Source organism: Peromyscus leucopus, chromosome 9, assembly GCF_004664715.2.
Source record: "Peromyscus leucopus breed LL Stock chromosome 9, UCI_PerLeu_2.1, whole genome shotgun sequence".
NCBI classification, from domain to species: Eukaryota; Metazoa; Chordata; class Mammalia; order Rodentia; family Cricetidae; genus Peromyscus; species Peromyscus leucopus.
The window spans coordinates 82,057,250-82,079,431 of record NC_051070.1 but is presented as its reverse complement, the minus strand read 5'-3'; the positions used below and the strand labels follow the sequence as shown (position 1 = coordinate 82,079,431).

Sequence of the window (22,182 nt, the reverse complement as noted above, 5' to 3'; positions counted from 1 at the left end):
ATCAAACGTCATTGGAACCCATTTTGTCTCTTAAAGAGATAGAATAATAGATAGCAGCTTCTAGTCTCCTGGGCCTTCTTCCAGTTAGGATTAGAGCATGATCTACTTAGAGGAACACAATCTGAATAACATTTTAGACAAATCCGTTATCCCCCTCCCCTGTAAAGTATGAAAATATGTGGTGTCCACCCTGTATGGCTGTTATAAGGATTTAATGAAATACTAAGAGTTCCTGACTTAAAAGCATGTGCTGTGTTAAATTTATTTATCTATATTTTTGTGCGCGCACGTGTGCCTGGAACCCTAGCAGTAAACAGATTGAGGGAGAAAACATGCCACAAATTTGATGCTAGCCTGGCCAGCGCAGCCAGTTCTAGGTCAGCCAGGGCTACATTGCAAGACCCTGTCAAGTCAAAAACCAAACCAAAACAACAACAACAAAAACCCAAAACCAAGCAATTGGATAAAAATGAAAGACACACACACACACACACACGCACACGCACACGCACACGCACACGCACACGCACAAGGAAGACCCCTGAAATGGCCAGTGAGTACGGCAGGCTGGAAAGAGAGATACAGGAACTGAATAGTGGCATCTGTTACCCACCAGGCCTGTTCCTGGTGTTTTCTGTGTGCTTTACCTCACATAGCCCCATTTATTGATAAGGAGACTGAGGCTGAAGGACAAGCTGAAGACAGCTAGAAAATGCAGGGACAGCCTCACTCCAAAGCCAGACTCTTTTGCTGCTCTGCATTACTTTCCAGGATGGAGGGTAGGATGGAGCCTTCCTAACATGGAAATGGATTGTGCTTCAAAAATTCACTTACAGTGGCTGTTGGGAGTTATTTTTCCACATAGAAAAATGTTTTGGTGGTGGTGGTTACAGGTCTAGGCTTATCTACAAAGACTACAATGTCATTTAAATCTTGCATATTTGTGAACTGAAACTGTTAAGGAAAAAATGTGTTTGTGATTCTTGCTATTAAAGCAGAAAAAAATCAGCATGTTTTAAATTTTTGTGGGAGAATCTTTTGAGAAAAGCAGGTTTGATTAGAGGGTAGCAGTAAAGAAGCCGGAGACTTGATTTTGGTGGGCTTCTGGGCTGTTTTAAGGCACTAGGCACTAATGGCACATTCATGCATATTATTCCTCTTCCTTAACTGTGCCTAAGACACAGCGGTGGTGATGGCAACCTAATTTCTTTCAGCCATATTTAGCTTTTTTCTCTCTCTCCTTCCCTCCCTCCCTCCCTCCCTCCCTCCTTCCCTCCTTCCCTCCCTCCTTTCCTTCCTTCCTTCCTTTCTTTTTTTCATAGACAGGGTTTCTCTGTGGGTCCCTGGCTGTCCTGGAACTTGTTTGGTAGATCAGGCTGGCCTCGAACTCACAGAGATCCTCCTGGCTCTGCCTCTTGAGTGTGGGATTAAAGGCATGCGCCGCCACTACTCTTCTATTTTCGTATTTTTTTTAGTGGCATATCCTATCTGGTTATCTTTTTAGTTTTTCAAGACAGGGTTTCTCTGTGTAGTTTTGGTGCCTGTCCCGGATCTCGCTCTGTAGACCAGGCTGGCCTCGAACTCACAGAGATCCACCTGGCTCCGCCTCTGCTGGGATTAAAGGCGTGCGCCACCACCTGGTTATCTTAATACAGTTATAGAATGTTAGTTTCTAGGTATATTGAAGAAGAAGTGAAAATACAGGTTTTCTTAGTTGTACAAAAATTAGGAGTGGAGGAATTAAGGAGTGTGGGCAGGCATGAGGTTAATAGGGTTAAATACTAACAGGCATGGCTACTTGTTTTAATCATTTTTCCTATTTCAGTGAGCAGCTGGTTTCTGAGCTCTTAGTCTGTGCCAGTCGCTGTGTGTCATGGCTGTGAGGGACAAACCATTCTTAGACCTGAAGTCACCACTTCCCTAAGGAATTTGCACTCTACTTGAAACATTTATTAAAGATTACATTCAGGTCATCCAAAGGTCTTTCCTACCTCCTCAGTATTTATGAATATGCAATGGTTACTTAATCACAACCATTTGGGATCCTACTGAGTTTTCCTTTTAAGTAATCTTTTTAATACCCAAACCCCAAACAAACAAAAAGCCATTCTTTTTTGTTTTCCTATGGTTAATGCTTGGTTTATCATCATTAGAGGTAGGACTAAACCTGGGAGTTGGAGATCTAGAATTCACTTAGGTGTGTTTGAAATCAGCATTAAAACCACTTTAGTATTTGGCGGGCCTCTTCACTTTCTTAAGAGAAATAACCTTTGCTAACATTGTTCCCCTCCCTCCCTCCCTCCCTCCCTCCCTCCCTCCCTGCCTCTTCTCTTTCTCCTGGGGGTTGAATGCAGAACCTTGCACATGCTAGGCAGGTACTCTGGCCCCAGAGCTCCGTCTGTAAAATGAGGTATCTGGAACAGACTGCTGTATCCCTTTTTACCCTCCAGTTCCCAGTCCATGAAGTGGAAGGGGCCTAGCTTGTGCTTCTCTGAGGGAACTGGGAGGAAAGTGGGTGGTGAGGAAGGTACTGGCCTGTACTTACGGCCTATTTTCCTGTTAACTTGGGGGCTGTCCAAAGACAGCTGTGAGTGGTTGTAAAGCCGATGGAAGTTGAGAGAGAGGACGGAGTATTTGCACGTGGAAGCCTTTGCACTTTGGAAGCCCATTCACAGTGTTTTTTAAGAGAGGGCTCTGCTAACATTTATCTATCCTTAATGAATGCAGTCAGACTCAGTTGTTGGGTTAGAATAAACAGCTGCTGCCAAGGCGGCCTAGCTTGAGCGCCAGGAAACTGGTGTTGGATGAGCTCGTTTGACATTAGAACTTGCGGTTAACATTGTTCACCTGTTCACCGTTTGACTCGCATGCCTGGTCTTATTTGTGCACATAGACATTAGCTTATTGAAACTGGTTAGAAGTGGAAACTTTCAACACTGATAGTTTCTCATATTTTATAAATTGTTATGTGTTAAGGGATATTGTTGATAAAGTATGCATTTATTTTCTGTTTTGTTTTTTTAAGACAAAGTATCACCATGTGTGCCATGCTGGCCTCAAACTCTCTATATAGCCTTGAACTCTCTTTGTATTCCAGGCTAGCCTTAGACTACAATCCTCTTGTCCTAACCTCCGAGTGCTGAGATTATAGGCGTGTGCCATCATGCCTGGCCAACACTTTGGAATTTTCTGATTAGGAAGGCAATACATACTCCCCCCTTCTCCCCCAAATCTGCAATGTACAGAAAAGTATTAACAAGAAAATAAAAGAAATTCTGCTTTCCATAATGTGCCTTTCTCTAGTCTAACTTTTTTCATGTGCATAGATACATAATTGGGGGACAATGGAATGTTTCATGATTAGTGCAATAGGCGTTTTAGGTGAAGTTCATGATATTAGGGAGCTAGTCTAGTGCACTGTACTGATTGAAATGGAATCTTGTTTGTTAAAGTTAGCGAACACAGCAGCAGCCAAATAGTTAATGAGTGAAACAGGTCAACCAAGGAGTTAGGAGGACTGTGGTAGAACAGTATAGGCCCTGATAAGTTATCACCATCTCTAGTTTATTGTCTTGTGGAAATATGACTTAACATAGTCAGATTTTTCTAATTTTCAAGGAAGCCGAGAGGTCAGAATTACTTGTTAATGTGAAAATTCTCCCATAGTTTCAGACGCTGTGGAGCATCTCATAGTAGGAAGGACGGATAAATGAAAATATTGCTTGCCCACGGCCTTTAACAGTTTTTTTTCTGAGACTGAGTCTTTCTCTGAGACTCAGACTAGCCTCACATGCAACAGGTAGTTCTCTTGCCTTGGCCCCGTGAGTTCTGGGATGGCAGGTAGGAGTCTCCATACCTGTCTGTACTAACCGTTAACTGTTAGTGTTGTTGGCTCTTGACTTCACTGATTTTCTTGTGGCTTCTAGAGACACCTCACTGTCACTTTCAAATCCCTTCTCCAGCCCAGGTAAACAGTGCCATCTGAACAGTCCTTTCCCTCCAAGCTCTGGCTTTCTCTCTGTTCCTGTTGACGTGGACCCTTGAGCCAGGAGCAAGCACTTCACCCTAGATTTCTTTCCCCTCCTCTACATGGAGCAAGTGTCATGTAGATGCATCTTCTCATCTGCAGTCTTTTCTCCAGCCATATGCTGCTGGTTGGTTGTGACTGGTCGGTCGGGAATGATTGGCCTTGTGGGTGGTGGCAATGTAAAGGCTTATATTAAATTAAGATCCTATTGTCTAGCTGAGTATGGTGGTGCACACCCTTAATTCCAGCACTCCAGCAGTAGAGTGGGAGGGGGGCGCATCTCTGTGATACCAAGGTCACCCTGCTCTCAAGGTCATCCTAATTGTTATAGTGAGTTCTAGGCCAGCCAGAGCTACATAGTGAGACCTTGTATTAAAAGGAAGGGAGGGAGGGAGGGAGGGAGGGAGGGAGGAAACCTGTTGTCTAAACATTGTCTCACTGTGTAGCACAGGCTGGATTCTTACCTCACAGTCCTCCTGCCTCATTAAAGGTTACGACCACCATGCCTGCCACCTTGCCACCTTTTGTAAAGTACTGTAGTAATACTTATAGTATACAGATTGGTAATACGAAGAATCCTCTCTGCTGTGTTTTTTCATAACCATTTTCTTATATCTACTGGAGCTAAGGGAGACATTTGTATTAACATATTTTTTAGTCTAGGTAGTGACTTGGTCAGCCACCCCTCCCTTTTTATTTTCCTGGAAGGAAACCAATCATCCTACATTTCTGAACTTGAGTAGGTTGTGATGAAAAGAGTAATAATAACAATATCAGAAGACAAAAGCTTTCTTATACAGAACTTTTGAGCAGAAAGTCACATATTGAACAAAAGATATTTAAATTACAGAACAACTTCCTTTAAGAGCTTTCAGAAGAAACAAGGCTTCCTGCCAAGTCCCCTGAAGCTGCTCCCAGGCCTGTTTCTCATTCACTATCACTAGTTCAGTTTATATGGCCAAGGATGTGTTGTTCCTTTGTCTCTTCCTACCACCTAGGTGACACATAGTTGGCAGGGAGCATCTGATCATTGGATTGATTATAAATCAGGTCTTAAGAACAGTGCCTGGCAGTGGACAAATCTCTCAAAATTTGGTAGTGAAAACGAGAGTTCACTATAAAGTTAGTGACCAGAAAGTTAAAGTTATTTTAAAATAGTGACCAGACAACTTGCTCAGAACTTTATGTAGGAAGTATTTGCTCATATTTGCTCTGCATTTACATTTTAGAAATGATTTTTGGTTGTGTATATGTGTCTCTGTGTGTGTGTGGGTAAGTGCACAAATGCAGGTCTACCCAGAGGCCAGGTGTTGGAGACACCCGGAGCTGGAGTTACAAGTAGTTGTGAGCCACCTGATATGGGTCCTGGAAATTGAACTCAGATCCTCTGGAAGAACAGCAAATATTGTAGTCCAGAAATAATTCATTCACCTTAATATTTTCATTATTAATAAATTATTAGAGTTCATTAAAAGTTTACCAACTTTATTGCTGCATTTTTAACACGAATTAAAAGCTCTATTTTATGATGATGATGGTGGTGGTGGTGGTGGTGGTGGTGGTGGTGTGTGTGCACGCGTGCATGCGTGCACTTGTGTGTGTGTATGTGTGTGTGTGTGTGTGTGTGTGTGTGTGTGTGTGTGTGTGTGTGGTGTGTCTCAGCAAGAGACCAGGAGGGAATTGGATCCTCTGGAGCTGGAGTCACAGGTGGTTGTGAAATTGTTGACAAGGATGCTGGAATGTGAACTTAGGTCCTTTGGATGAGCAGACAGTGCTCTTAATCACTGAACCATCTCTCCAGCCCCTGAAGGCACTTAGGTCACGGTGGTGGAAGAAGCAATTAAAGGAAAAGTAATTTAATCAGTTAGCTGAGGCCACAGACTTTTATTAGCTAATAATGGAACAATAAACGAGGGGGCATATTCTGTCATGTATCAGCCTTTGGCTTAGCAGGCCAGGTGTTTCGGTGAGCTGTAGAGGTGTGAGATACATCACTGACCTGTGGGGAATCTTAAATCTTCTAAAACTGCACTTATAAACACTGAACATCAATCTTCGAAAGCTGAGCTTGTCTCCCAACTCTTCCTATTAACTCATTCTTAAGTTACTCATCAACCTTTTTTATGTCCTTACCAAATGATCTCTTTACAAAAGAAAGAGCTAGACCTGAAACTTAGCGTTGAGGTGGAGAAGAAAAGGGTTGCATAGCTCAACCAGAAAAATGAGCCCAGGCAAGGGTTCAGTCAGATGTTTTTGAGGATATGGTTTACTGAATCAGAAAGACCGGTTGGACTGGCGTCAGCTAAGGAAACCATCTAGAGAAGACAGAGTTGGGCTGCCTTGACCTGCAGGTCTACTTCAGGGCTGTCCTCCTCCGTTCTACTTCTCAACAGTTCAGTGTTCTGTTAAATAAGCATCATGCAGTCCAGCGCAGCCAAAGAAGCCAATTTCCAAGGGCAGAAAGGGCCATAATGGTATCTCCTGATCTGTGAACAACTGACAAAGCCTTTCTAGGAAAACCAAAGAAAAAACTTTGAGATTTGAAGCCACCAAGCAAGAGATGACAGGAAATACATTTCCTCCAGTCTCCCCGTGACCGTGCAGCCAGTTTCTATAGCACCCATGTTTGTTTGTTTGTTTTTAAAATGAAAATACAACAGAGCAGACAAGGAGACTAGGTAGAACAGGTTTGTGTGTTTGACACAGGGTTTCAGTAGGGTATTCAGGATGGCCCAGAACTTGCGTCTTCCTACTCTGGTCTCCTGAGTAGCATGGCCCAGATCTTCAGCACGAGATTAACTTCAAAGTCTCAGCTCTAGCATTATTTCTTTAGAACAAACTGTTTTGTCTGCTTTTATTTATTTTTAAAATGTTATTTTATGTGCGCGAGTGTAGTTTGCCTGTGTGTATATATCTATGTGCCATGTATATCTGTATCTAGAGTATCCCAGCACTCCTGGGTTATGCTGTGCTGAGGATCTAACCCAGGGTTTCCAGCATGCAAGGCAGGCACTCTACCAACCGAGGCACATCCTCAGCCTATTTATTTGTGGCTGTCTGTCTGACCCTACTTGAATGTAAGTTCCACAGAGGCAGGAAACCTACTGTCTGCTTCATCTTTAGTACCTGGAGCAGTGTCTGATGTGTGGTTTTTCTCCTCCCTCTTCCATAGTCCGTTTCTCTGTCCCCTGCTCCCTGCGCGTACATTAAAGGAATCTCCATGTGCCAACACTGAATATTCCTTCAACTCCATTATACTGAGTATGAACCAGTGACGTCATGCTTGAACTTTGTCTTTTACTTCCTGGAATCATGGCCCACAGCTTTTTGAATGGCTGTTTTCAGCTGGCAAGCAGTGAACAACACATCTGGAAATAGTCTGTCATATTTGATCTGAGAAACTCTAAAACCAGCTGCTGATTTGAAAGGCTTTTATTATGCTACAGACAGTCTATTGTCTACAGAAGCGCTGGCTCTTACATAGCACTGTGTGATGCTTTTTCTGAGCTATTAACTTGATAGAGAAAAAAAACTTGTCTTCAGTAATTTATGCATGACTTGTATTCCCAAAGAATAGTTTATTGTAGCTTTTTCTTTAGCTGATTTATTGTGCATTAAGGGATTTTTCTTGCTCACTTTTTTCAGCTTTTTTTTTCTCCCTCCAGACAGGGTTTCTCTGTGTAGTCCTGACTGTTCTGAAACTCACTGTGTAGACCAGGCCGGCCTCGAACTCAGAGAGATCTGCCTGCCTCTGCCTCCTAAGTGCTAGAATTAAAGGCGTGTGCCACCACCGCCGAGCTTCACTTTTTTTTCTTTAAACTCAAAAGTTAAATGGCTAAGTAAGATTAAGATGCTCCTTAATGAGGGCCTAAGAAATTTCACATTTCTGTACTGTAATGTGGTTTAACTTTGTTACTGAGCATACCTAAGTAGATTTATGCTGGGCACATTGTTTGCCTCTTGCAATTAACGACCTAAAAATTATATTTAAAAAATGTTGAATTTCTTTTTTTCTGAGCTGGGAATTGAACCTGAGACCTCGTATGCACCAGCCCAGTGCTTTAACACTGAGCCACAGCTGCAGACCTGTTTTGTGATTTTTAGATTAGCCAGGAGCTCACTCCGTAGCCCAGGAGGGTATGCACTTGTCACCTTCCTGATGGCTGAGATGACAGGCGTGAGCTACCATACCTAGCCGTGGTTCCTTTAAGTGAAGTAGGAGGTCAGAAGTATTTTCCCACAACACCAAGTCTATAACCGTATTGGCCTCCCTCCAAATTAAGGTGTGCCTTAATTTGCTTAACTGTTTCTGTTCGGTGAATACTTTTGTGAATATTGTAATTATCACATTTGGTGATAACTGCTGGTAAGGTCTGGTCTCTTAATTTGGAGTTCTTAGTTGGGACAATTTTTATGTTTCATAAGATACTCTTAATTTGGAGTTCTTAGTTGGGACAATTTTTATGTTTCATAAGATACAGAAGCAAATGCCAAAAGGGAATGTGCAAGTTTACATTACTACTTGCTGAGTGTGGAACTGTCTATTACATTGTTGGCATTCAAAAGTGTATATTATTTCTTTTCAAGAATTTTTTTTTTTTGGTTTTTCGAGACAGGGTTTCTCTGTGTAGTTTTGGAGCCTGTCCTGGATCTCGCTCTGTAGACTGGGCTGGCCTCGAACTCACAGAGATCTGCCTGCCTCTGCCTCCCGAGTGCTGGGATTAAAGGCGTGTGCCACCACCGCCCAGCATCAAGTTGTTCTTTAATTCTGGAAAAGCATATTATTTTCAGGTTTACACGCGCACACACACACACACATACATATAAACATATGTACATGTATGTGTTACTATCAAAGTTGCATGTTTTCTTGTTTGATTTCTAGTATCAGAGTCAGAATTTCATCAGATATTTCTTCCAGTCTCTCCCTTCCCTTCTCCCTTCCCCATGTATATTTGTGTACATAATATTTTGTATGTTCATTTTAGTCTGCATAAGCTGTGCACTTTATGTGACCCTTTAGAGATGTTTCTCCAGTGTAGCATATGCATGTGTATTTTCAACAGGTTTCTCCATTCTCTCACTATTTTTAGTGATGCCCCCAAGATACTCTAGAGATGTGCTAACTTCATATTGTTTTCTAATTATATTGTGAAAACGTGTCAAGGGGACAATCCTTTTTCTCCCTCTTTGAGACAAGTTCTCATGCACCCTAGACTGGCTTTGTACTTACTATGTGGATTCCTGATCCTTCTGTATCCCTCTCCTAAGTATTGGGGTTATAGATGTGCGCTACCACGCCTGGTTTGATTGATCTTAATAATTGAAAATCCAAAAATTATGATGTAGATTATGGAGGGTTATTTGTTGTGGTGTTGTTGTTTTGACTGGTACTCTCTGTCCAGGCTGGCCTCAAACTGGTAATAGTCTTGCCTCAGCCTCTTGAGTGATGGGATTGCAGGTGTATGCTGCCATACCTGGACTCAACATGTTAACGTATGTTTGAGACATGCGTAAGTGCAGTGTACTGACAGTCTGAGAACTTAAGCTTGACTCATGTCTTCCTCTTGTAGGTCGGAAAAGAGACAGTTCAGACCACCGAGGATCAGATTTTGAAGAGAGACATGCCACCAGCATTTATTAAGTGAGTAACTGAAGCATTTGTTATTAAATAGAATAATACTCTTGTCAGAAAAAGTAAATTGATTCCAAGAGCTACTTCTGGTGTGTGTGTGTATGTGTGTCTTCATGCACATGTGTTCATGTGTATGTGGAAGTCAAAAATAAAATAAATCCTAAAGAAAAGAGGCCCCCCCCATTTTTTTTTCATGGATGACCCTTGGAGGAGCAATAATTAGTCTTTTCTCCTACTCTTCTTTTATAAACTTTTTTTTTTTTTTTCAGAGTAGCTCCATAGCCCTATTTGATGAGGAGACTGGGATTCAATAAATATGGAAGGAAGGATAGAATTAGAAAGTCATCATTGTCTATATTTCAGTGAAACAGTTACTCCTGTAAGGTTAATCAGAGGCTAAAGTCCAGAGGTTTGAACCTTTATTGTACCAGGAGGCAAAACCCTTGTTCTCCATGAGAACACGAGAAAAGCCAGTGTTTGTATGATCAACTGAAAAATATTGACCAGTTTATTTAAAAAGTGTATCACTTAATTAGCTACACTGAGATTTTATTGTAGCTTAAAGCCCAAATAAGATGAATGTCGTTGTCAACTCTGGAGGCAAGAAAATACACTAAAATTTAGAACAGTAAGGTTATGTTTTTCTTGCTTTTCTTTAGGATGTAAGGAAGCAGAAAATAGATGTCTTGGCTTGGAGGGGAAGGGACAGAGGGAAACAGATGGAAGCAATTAATTACATCCTTGGAATTGTTGAGTAGGCCATTCTTTGGGGCTATTTGGTTGGTGTTTGGATGTTTCTAGGGCATTACTGACCTAAGCTTCCTTTGTAGTCTGCGGTGTGTGGATCTGAATAGTGACCGCTTCTTAGTCAGCACAAGGAAGGGACTAAGTTTTAGAAGTTTACTCTTAGCTTCACTTTCTAGAATGTGAGGATGCCAAGGCAGCAGAAGACAAAGAATTCTCGGCCAGGGGTAGGTTCCTACTCGAACTATTTTGTCTGTATTTAAAGAGCTTTCAGGGAAGGAAGGATATGCCATTTCAGGGTTTGGAGTAAGTCTCAAAATCAAATCACTGGCTTATGTGACTGTCAATTCAGGGAACATTGCAAAGTGAGTTTAATATTAGTTAAAAGTGACACACAGGTTGAACACTTCCAGTTTAAAACAAAGAAACAAACAACCCTTAAGAGAAGAACTATTTCTGATCTCAAGCATTTTAGATATGGAATACTCAACCTGGGTTTAAATTGTATTTGGCATTGAGGGACTTGCAGGGTTCAGGGCATTCCTTTTTGTAAAAGAACCATTTAAAGGTAGGGCGTGGTGGCAAACATACTTAATCTCAGCATTCAGGAGGCAGAGGCAGGCAGATATTTATGAGTTCGGGGTCAGTCTGGTCTATATAGGGAGTTCTGGGACAGCCAGGGCTACATAGTGAGACCCTGTTTCAGAAAAAAACAAAACCAGAGCAAAGCCAAAAAACAAAGACATTTTTGTACACAACAAGATTTGCATGACACAGCAGGTCTTTCTTGTGGGTGGAACAAGTTACCTGGCCTCTGACCACGTTAGAAAATAAGCTCACCGTTCACCAAGTTTACCAAGATTGGAATCATAGCCACACTGCTGCACAAGGCTATGTAGATAGATAGCTGCCGTAGGAATCGTGTTGGGCCTCATACACTTTGGGAGGGCCGCAGCCGTGACGTGCATGCTAAAGTATGACTCACCTCTTGAGAAGTCACCTGTCCTTTAGAAACTGTCAGCAGGCATGACAGCTCTTTCATTCCATGTTATATTTTATTTTCATCAATCATCATCAGCAGCTGAGCACTAATTAATATTTATATGTAAGTGATTGATTAATGGTTTAGATACACTCATTGGTTAATTATGGATTGCCTTCTATTTGTCTAGCATGTTCTTTGCTACAGAGAATAGCAGTTCTTACCAGGATACAGTGAAAAATTCCCTGTGAAAGATATTATAAGTAGTTTATTAGTAGTACAAAACCCACAAAATTTACCAGTAACTGTGCTTAAAAAAATATTGAGGGCTAGAGAGATGGTTTAGCAGGTAAGAGCACTGGCTGCCCTTCTTCTTCTTTCTTCTTCTTCTTCTTTCTTCTTCTTCTTCTTCTTCTTCTTCTTCTTCTTCTTCTTCTTCTTCTTCTTCTTCTTCTTCTTCTTCTTCCTTCTTCTTCTTCTTCTTCTTCTTCCTTCTTCTTCTTCTTCTTCTTCTTTCTTCTTCTTCTTCTTCTTCTTCTTCTTCTTCTTCTTCTTCTTCTTTTCTTCTTCTTCTTCTTCTTCTTCTTCTTCTTCTTCCTCTTCTTCCTCTTCTTCCTCTTCTTCCTCTTCTTCCTCCTCCTCCTCCTCCTCCTCCTCCTCCTCCTTCTTCTTTTCTTCTTCTTCTTTTCCCAGCACCCACATGGTAGCTCACAACCACCTGTAACTCCAGTTCTAGGGCATTAGAGACTCTTCTGGCTCCCAAAGGCACCAGGCAGCATTGTGCGTAGAGTGCACAGAGGGATGTACAGACAGAACACCCATATACGTAAAATCAAAACAAATATGAAACTCCAGGAGGTAGGAGCAGGTGTGATTGGGAAGCAGAAAATGAATTCAGCCACACATCCCTCTCATCACTACTTACTGTTTTTGTTGTTGTTTTTCTTATACACTCACTGAAGTGTAATTCACTATTTTGTTTTTTATATGATTCCTTTACTGGAAGGGGAATGAGTGGACTTACAGCCTTTATACCTGGGAATTGCACATAGTTCCAGACACACACACACACACACACACACACACACACACACACACACACACGGGAGCAATCTCACATGAAGCTCTGCTGGCTTTTAATTCAATATTCTTCTTCCTCTCCTTCCTGAGCAACTAGTTGGATTACAGGTTTTTATTTCCCCCTGTGTGTCAAAGGGAAACAGAAGTGGAGATATTTTGAGAACTTTCAAGTTCAGGAGCTGTGATACAAATGGACTTCATAAAAAGAACTGTCAGTGTAGGCGTGAATAGTAGAAGGAGGTGTCATGTACGACCTGAGACTTGGGAGAAGAGAGGTAGAGAAGGCAGATTACTCTGGATGTAATAAGTGGTGGATGTGTCGTGGAGAAGAAGATTGGTAACGGTGGAGGTGGCAGGAAAGGAAGTCTAGTGAGGACGGTTGGGCCCAGGATGGTGGTCCATGAAAGCCTGGCTGGGGAATTTAGAGCTGGCAGAGAAGAAGAAGCTTTGCAGTTTTTGAGCCACAGGACGACAGCATGAAAGTGGTTTTTCAGCAAGATTCATAGCTCGATTCAGAATGGATACTAGGTGTCAGTGCTAAAATGAAGGAGAGTAAGTTGTGTGTCCAACTGGCCAGATTCACTTTTTGTCAGTGTGGACTTGCTTCACGCTGATTCTTCATAGGTGAGAAATGTTTATAAAAATCTGCCTAGTGTTCTAGTTAGGGTTTCTGGTGCTGCAAGGAAACACCATGACCAAAACGCAAGCTGGGGAGGAAAGGGTCTGTTCAGCTCACACTTCCACATCACGCACCGAAGGAAGTCAGGACAGGACTCACACAGGCAGGAACCTGGAGGCAGGAGCTGGTGCAGAGGCCATAGAGGAGTGCTGCTTACTGGCTTGCTCTCCACGGCCTACTCAGCCTGCTTTCTAATAGAATCCAGGACAACCAGCCCAGGGCTGGCTCCTCTCACAATGGGCGGCATCATCTCCCATTGATCACTAATTAAGAAAATGCCTTACAGCTGGATCTTATGGAAGCTTTTCTCAATTGATTTTCCCTTCTTTCAGATAACTCATTTTACATGTCAGGTTGATATAAGACCAGCCAGCACACCTTGGGAAAAAATGCCTTTGTAGAATATAGTAGAACATTATTATTTTTTTTTTTAGTTTTTTTTTTTTTTTTTTTAGTTTTTTGAGACACTGTTTTACGGTATAGCCCTGACTGTCCTGGAACTCGTTTTGTAGACCACACTGGCCTCAAGCTCATGGAGATCCACCTGCCTCTGCCTCCCAAGTAGAAAGTTCACTTCTATTTCTGTAGTAGAACAGAAACAGAAAGGAAGTTAGTCCTGGGCCTTGTCTAAGGCTGTTTAGTGCCTCAGTGTTCTCAGGGTATCACTGTGGTCTGTGTATGAACTCCAGTATTCTCAGGGCATCACTGTGGTCTGTGTATGAACTCCAGTATTCTCAGGGCATCACTGTGGTCTGTGTATGAACTCCAGTGTTCTCGGGGCATCACTGTGGTCTGTGTATGAACTCCAGTATTCTCAGGGCATCACTGTGGTCTGTGTATGAACTCCAGTGTTCTCAGGGCATCACTGTGGTCTGTGTATGAACTCCAGTGTTCTCAGGGCATCACTGTGGTCTGTGTATGAACTCCAGTGTTCTCGGGCATCACTGTGGTCTGTGTATGAACTCCAGTGTTCTCAGGGCATCACTGTGGTCTGTGTATGAACTCCAGTGTTCTCAGGGTATCACTGTGATCTGTGTATGAACTCCAGTGTTCTCAGGGCATCACTGTGGTCTGTGTATGAACTCCAGTGTTCTCGGGGCATCACTGTGGTCTGTGTATGAACTCCAGTGTTCTCAGGGCATCACTGTGGTCTGTGTATGAACTCCAGTGTTCTCAGGGCATCACTGTGGTCTGTGTATGAACCCCAGTGTTCTCAGGGCATCACTGTGGTCTGTGTATGAACTCCAGTGTTCTCGGGGCATCACTGTGGTCTGTGTATGAACTCCAGTGTTCTCGGGGCATCACTGTGGTCTGTGTATGAACTCCCTGAAGGGAGCAGAGTGCACATTTTCTGCTGGCAGGCAAATGCTGCCACACTGGGACTGGGAAGTGTCACCCTGTGCCTTATTGCTGCTCCGAACAGCCTGTTGGTAACTGTCAAAGCTTGGATTGATTTTCCATTGTGGATTGTCTTTGAAACATCCTGGGATGTCTAGGCCTGCTGAATAAAACAAGCTGTGTGAGAGAGCGCTCTCTGCTCCACACATTCATCAGCCCCCCCCACCCCCAGCACCTTGTTTTCATCCTTAAACTCTATCAGCTGGCATAATTTCGGCACCTACCTGTAAGATTTTAACATAGTTTGTATTAATGTACAAAGAATACATTTTAAAGTGATTAAAACATACTTAGATCTAGTTTAGGTCTTTTCGGCCCAAGGTAAAGAGTGTTTTGTTTTATATTACCAGCACTTATATTTAGATTTTCTTTTCTTTTGATCTTGAGAACGCAAACAAAATTGTCTTGTAATTTGTATTTTAAACCCACTTGTTGATTAAAGTGCACAGAATCATTGATTTCTTTAGAATTATTTTTTTATTGTAGTATTCACTCCCACTTGTTTGCCTGCGGCTACTGTGTGCTTCTGATGTTTCAGGGTTTGTTTGTTGTTAAACTTGGGATTTTTGTGGTCCTTTCCATTGCTATTATAAGAAGACTTTTGTCTCTTCAGCTGGATGTTCAAGTTTTGTGAGGTCGTGTCTGCCAGCTGCCTCACTGCATTTTTGACCCGGAGCAAGCAAGCACTCTCATTTGAAATGGCTCCCCTTTGGACTTGCTGTGTTGGACATAGCTGTGCACTGCTGTTTCGGACTGACTCCCTTAAAATAATCTGTGAAGCTTTCAGACTTCTCAGGAGTAAGAGAGTTGTCTTATTTAACTTGTAGACAAGTTCTAAATAGGTAGACATGGGTTAAATCTTTGGTTTACTTTACCCCAGATGATTGAGAAGTGAGCAAATAAAACATTAGGCATGCATTCTGTTTCCATTGTCTACAGAATAATCAAAAGATTGAAAAGATCTCAGAGGGCCCAGAAGCTCACATGTATTTACTGGCATGTGTATACATATATTATCATGTAATTCTGAGAATACCAATGTTGATATTCTGCCCATTTAAAATCAGCTCTCACTTTTGAGGTGGGGTCTCATGTGGACTAGGTTTACCTGGAGTTGGATAAGTAGCCGAAGCTGGCCTAAAATCCTGTTCCTGAGGTTGCAGGTACATACCACCAGTGTATGACTAATCTTTGACAAACTGACTCACTCAAGATCACACCATTACTTGTTGCATATTTCATGGTTTCCAAGGGTATGTTCATTTTACTGTCTGACCTTCCAGAGCTAGGGCGACCCACCCTTGGACAGTACCCTTGTTTTGTTCTGAGAGACAGGGTCTTACTGTGTAGCCCTGGCTGGCTTAGAACTTGCTGTGTAGCTAGGTAGGCCAGGCTAGCTTTACATTTAAATTCACTTGCCTCTACTTCCCGAGTTCAGGGATTAAAGTTGTGCACCACTTTGAAAAGATTACGATTTATTCTTTTCCTAAGTGTTCCAAAAAAAAAAAAAAAGAAAAGAAAAGAAAAAGTACAGATGTAACTCGTGATGTATTTCGCTATCTTAATCCTTGTTTATTATTTGTGTGCATGTGTGTAGTATATGGCACAGTGTGAGTGCGGGCATGTGCTTGCCATAGTGGGTGTGAAGTCAGAGGACAGTTTCAGGTCTTGGTTTCCTCTGCCTTACTGAGGCAGGGTCTCCTTTGTTTCTGACCTGCTGCTGCCCTTGTGCGCTTTGGGGTGATTCTTCGGATAGATGCAAGCTGCCACCTCCTCTCTCTCCTCTAGTGGGCTCCGAGGCTATAGCTCAGGCTGTCAAGGCCGCACAGCAGGTGCTGTAGTGCCCTATCCATCTCCTGGCTCTTCCGTCCTGTGACCTCCAACTGTAAAGAGTCGAAGCACTAACCTTTTAAGGACTGAAGGATCACAAATACTAAGTGACTCATCTTATATTGAGACTGTTGACTACCTCAGCGTTTCCCTGGAAAATCAGACTTGGGGGGATGACTCACGGGGGAAAGTACCAGCTGTGTGAGCATGAGGAACTGAGTTAGGATCCCCAGCACCTACCTGAAAGGTTGGAGATAGTGGTATGTACCTGTAATCCCAACGCTGGGGGGCAGGAGGCAGAGACCGGAGAGTCTGGGTGGTCTACTGGCTGGGTAGCCAATCGTTGAATATGGTTGAGGGAGACACTCACATGATGACTTCTGCCCCCCCCCCACACACACTCATGCAGGCGTATACGCACATGGAATAAATGAAACAAATAAAACAAAAAACAAATAGAAATCCTAAAAAACATTCAGATACATTCCTTTAATTATTACCTTGACTTTTCCAATATAGGTCTAGTCTCAGATTAAGAAATTTATTCTCAAAGTTTAAAGTTTGTATGTTTGTTTTTCCTGGAATTGTTAAAAAATCTTTATTGTTCTTCCCATAGCAGAACCAAAGGAACCCCGTGAAACAGCTCCATTTCCCAAATTCCGTGTATAAACTGGTTGTTCTTTAATCTACTTCATTTTGTTTATGAGGCAGCCCAGACTCAAGCTCAGGACTTGTTGAAAGTAGCCCAGTGCAGGCGTGGCCGAGGGTCCTCACCCAGGCCTGTGTGACTAAGGTGTGTGCTAAGACACAGTCTCCCACTTTGTGAGAATACTCTCTGACAGGAGAAGATGGAAAATGTCTGGAAAGGTTAGGCGGGGTTTGGGGATGGTTAGCTTCCTGCTATAGTCTCTACATTTTTTTTTATTGATTTCTTCAAATAAACCCAATTATTTTAAAAAACTGTATGACAGCTATTTTTTTCCCTCCAGTCTATATTTTCTGTGCATGGTAAGACTTATTTTGTTGTGCTGGGGATCAAACCCAGGGACTTATGATGTAATAGTCAGTCATTCTTCTGCTGAATTATACCTTTAGCCTCTATGACTTTAAAACACACAAAGAACCCATGACAGCGTATTTTTATATTTAATGTTTTTTTTCAGTATCCATTGAGGAATCACAGCTTTGATCCTTTACTGTATTATGATAGTCTGTAGTCTGCTACATGAATGTAAGTTTTCTGATAGTGAACTATCCTTGTTTTTTTTTTTTTTTTTTTTCCTTCTTGTTTTAGACAGGGTTTCTCTATGTAGCCCTGGATGCCCTGGAACTCACTCTGTAGACCAGGCTGGCCTTCAACTCACAGAGATCCACCTGCCTCTGCCTCCTGAGTGCTGGGATTAAAGGCATGCACAGGCACTGCTGGGCTCTTTTTTTTTTTTTTAAGGACAAATTGTATTTGCTTGTGATTTTAAAAAGCATCGATTGGGTTGTGGCACATTCAGGGGGCTTGAGGCAGGACATATCCTGGTTTGAAGCCATCCTGAGCTCCATAGGCCACATGGTGAGATCGTCTCACCGAACAGCAGTGCTGAATTGAATTAGGGTGGTGTGCTCCCACCCCTCCATTTAAGACTGACTCTCCCCATGTGGTCCTGGCTGACCTGCTTCAGTTCTGCGTGCAGGGATGATGTGTGGGAGCATCCTACCTGATTCAGTGATCTGATGTTTAAGTGTTTTTTGTTACATTTGTTTCAGTGTGGGTGTGGGTGTGGGTGTGGAGGTCAGAGGATACCTTGCAAGAATCGGTTCTCTCCTTCCACCAGGTGGGTTCCAGGCTTAGTGACAAGTACCTTTACCAGCTGAGTCCTCTTCCTGGTCCTAAGTGGCTGATATTTTAAAGGTCTTCGATTCTTCGTTCATGAACAACCTTGCTCGATAATTTTCTTGATCTGTTCTTGTCCAGCTTTGTATTAAGGTTATTTTATTTTCATAAAATAAGCTTTTTTCCCCTCATTTTTTCAACAGTATACATAAGATAAAAACTATTCGCTGTTGAAAGTTTGGTAAAATATGTCTAAAGCTCTTTGTGTCTACTGTCCTGGGGAGAAGTCTTGATTAATCATTCAGTTTCTTTCTATGCTTATTATTATTATTTTTTTCTTTTTGTGGTATTGGGAGTACAACTCAATAGCCTTACTTGCTATTTGTCTGTTGAAACTGTTAGTTTTGATTAAAATATGTTAAAATCTCCTACACTAATTTTCTACTTAGTTATAGGTGTTAGCTTTATATATTTGTAAGTGATGCTGTTGTGCTGTGTTTAAAGTGTGTGGTTCTCCTAGGTTCTGTTAGTGATTTATTACCTTTTTTAGAATTACTGCTGTGATATTAGCCGAACGACTCCAGACTTTCTTTTTTTTAAATCCACATGACAGTTATTGGTAGTTGTTTTTGTAAGTGAAAGTATTCCATCATTGCATTTGTCCCATTACATTTTGTGTGTAGGCATTTAAATTCCTACATTATTGATTACATTATGCTGTAGAATAGTGACTCTCAACTTTTGTTCCATCAAAAGGACCTTTAAATAATGAGACTTTAACTACTAATTAAAAGAATATATTAGAACAAGAAGATAATATGAGTTTAGTAATATTTAAAAATAATTTTTACATCACAGTAGCATCAGCATACATTTGAAAACTACCGGTACTTGTAAAACACACTTGCTTGTATGTTCAGCCTGTCTCTACTCTAACCCTGACTTGAGACAGAAAAGGACTGTAAGAGTCCATGACTTGAGGGTCGCAGAGTTCTTCATGGAACCTTGTGAGGTTTAGCATCTCTTCTCTGTGCCCTGATGCCGTATTTGAAAAAGGCTGGAGGGAGGAGAGAGAGGAGTGGGAGAGGAAACATGACATGTTAAAGATTCAAAGGTCTGACTCACATGACTTCAAATGAGCTGTTTCCCAACACTTGGACACACAGCCTGGGTGGCTGGAATGCTTAGAATAGTCCTGTTCCCAGCATTCACTTTCCTCTTGTGTTATCTCTTGGGAGAAGCCAAAACTGGCTGCATTCTTAGCTGATCTCATCCGCAATAAAAGAAGTGTGTGTGTGTGTGTGTGTGTGTGTGTGTGTGTGTGTGTGTGTGTGTGTGTTAGACAGAGAGAGAGAGAGAGAGAGAGAGAGAGAGAGAGAGAGAGAGAGAGAGATTTAGCTTTCTTGTTCTAATGCAAATACTCTATCAAAGAAGGGTTCATTTGCTGTTGCTTTATAAAAGAGTTTTGATAGTTTTCAGTGTGCTTACTGCTCTTCCAGAGGACCCAAATTCAGTTCTCAGCATCAATGTTAGGTGGCTCACAACTGCCTGTAACTCCAGCTCTAAGGGCTATGACACCTGCTTCTGGTCTCTGCAGGTACTTATATACATGCAGCATTTACTCACATAGATGCAGACACATACTCATAAATGAATTTTAAAAAAGTCAACAGCCTTACCTCTTAGCTTTATGGTAGTTTAATTGACAAAATTTTCATTTTGGGTGTACACATGCAGCTTGGCCTGGCTAAGAATGAGAAGGGGCTGGAGAAATGACTGAGAGGTTAAAAGTGTGTACTTCTTTTCCAGAGGACCTGAGTTAGTTTCAGTGTGTCGGACAGCTCATAATCACCTACAGCTCCTGTTCCAGGGGATTTGACTCCGTACATACTCACATGCACATATATGCATCATTAAAATAAATCTTAAAAGAATGAGGAAGCTGCTTTGTATCGTGTCATACTTTAAGAGTTGGGACAGGGAAAGGAGTCCTTTATGGATTTTATGTATGAGGACTGTAAGATCTTATAATTAGAACTCAAGGTTGAGACAACATGTTTCAGCATTACCGTGGAGCATTTGATAGGCTGAGTTGGGGCTGTGCACTTGCTACTTGAATTAGATGAAAGTATGTCTCTTTTTGTACTCTGTGTTCCCTACTCCTTCTAAAAACTGCTACTGTGCCTGTGGCCTTCACTCAGGTTTCTAGATGACTAATGGCTGTGGATCCCTGACCTTTCAAAATGGCAACTCCAGGATGCAAGGCATATTAGCTATTATTGGGATGCTACACATGAGTGAGTCTATTTCTGTTGTTTTAAAATACAGTTTGAAGTCAGGCCTTGTGCTACACACCTCTAATCCCAGCCCTCTGGAGGAGAGAGAGAGAGAGAGAGAGAGAGAGAGAGAGAGAGAGAGAGAGAGAGAGAGAGAGAGAGAGAGAGAGATCGAGATCTACTTGAAAAAGAACTCAAAGAGATACTATGAAGAGAATCATTTTTATGAACAGAGCTGAGTGGTAGTGTGTATAACATTCGTGTTTGATACTTAGCACTCATTGGGAAAAAAAAAACAAAGCAAACAAACAGCTTAAACATCTCAATTAGTGATGTTAAATCACCAAGAACTAAGAAACTTAGAACCTTCTTTTACACCATTTTACATGCTAAGAATTCTATGAAATTGTCATTGGTCTGTTTGATCTAAATCACAAACATTGGTCTATTGTTACTTTTTTTTTCTTTTTTTTTGGGGGGGCGCCCACCACCCAGCTGCTAAATAAATCCTACATGGATGCTTATTCCTAATTATGAATGCCGGGTCTTAGCTTGGCTTGTTTCTTGCCAGCTTTCCTTAATTTATCTCATCTACCTTTTGCCCCTAGGCTTCTCCCATTCTCTTACTTCTGTATATCTTACTCCGTTTCTGGTTGTGTAGCTGGGTGGCTGGCACCTCATGTCCTCCTCCTTCTCTGGCTCCTCCTCGATTGACCTTTCCAGATTTCTCCCTCTGTATATTCTCTCTCCTTGCCAGCCCCGCCTATCCTTTCTCCTGCCTCACTATCGGCTGTTCAGCTCCTTATTAGATCATCAGGTGTTTTAGACAGGCACAGTAAATAACACAGCTTCACAGAGTTAAACAGATGCAGCATAGACAAAAGTAACACACTTTAAAATAATAAATAAAATTAAAATAAAATTGGTCCTTGAAGCTGAAGGCTCCAAGGCAGAGAAGCCTCAACTTGCACTAGTTGATTAAGTTATCTAAGTGAACATTATTAGGATGTAGTCCGGATATAAGATTATTTGGAAAATTGATCCTATTCCTAGTTAGTCCCTAGAATTTAGTTTTCTATTTCAAAGTCGAAGATCATTTCAAGAGGCCAGGCAGATAGAGTGCTTAAATAAAAATCACATTTTCTACTGACCTGATGGGCTCCTCCTGTTTCTGATTGCTGGTAATCATAGTGGGATTTGTTTGGCTTTTATGAATGCCATTAAATTTTAATGTACTGACCAGATATCTTATTGTAGTAAAAAAATGATTCAGTGTCTATTCTGCCTATCATTTTATCACACAAGAGAACCATTAGTGGAGAATCAATTTGATTCTTGGCAAACATTTTCCATTACATTTTCCCATCCTGCCAGGTTTTCTCTCCATAAGTTAGTCCTAGCACTTAAAAATTCTTTTTTTTTTTTATTTTTTATTTTTAAGTTGAAAATCACATCCAGTAACTGGATCTCTGATTAGATGTAGCTCAGGAACTGTACCCTGTGATGCTTGTGTTTATATTCCGTAAGGACCAAGTTCCCTGGAAGTAAAATCAAGTTTGGGACTAGTTAATGATTTCTTGCTAGGCATGGTGATCACGAATGCCTGCAGTCCCATCAAAGGGGAGGCTGAGATTGGAGAATCATGAGTTCAAGGCCAGCCTTGGCTACAGCAGGGTCAGGGCTAGCATGGACTACATAGTAAAACT

General features: G+C 41.7%; 1 protein-coding gene across 2 annotated transcripts in view; it reads left to right on the top strand.

Moving 5' to 3' along the window:
• Vcl (vinculin) overlaps positions 1-22,182 on the top strand; it is a 106,226-nt gene that overhangs the window by 23,694 nt on the left and 60,350 nt on the right. For both annotated transcript variants that reach the window (XM_028879762.2, XM_028879761.2), the window contains exon 2: positions 9,601-9,671. In XM_028879762.2, coding sequence (XP_028735595.1) covers positions 9,601-9,671 — 71 coding nt within the window. The remainder of the gene's footprint in view (positions 1-9,600; positions 9,672-22,182) is intronic.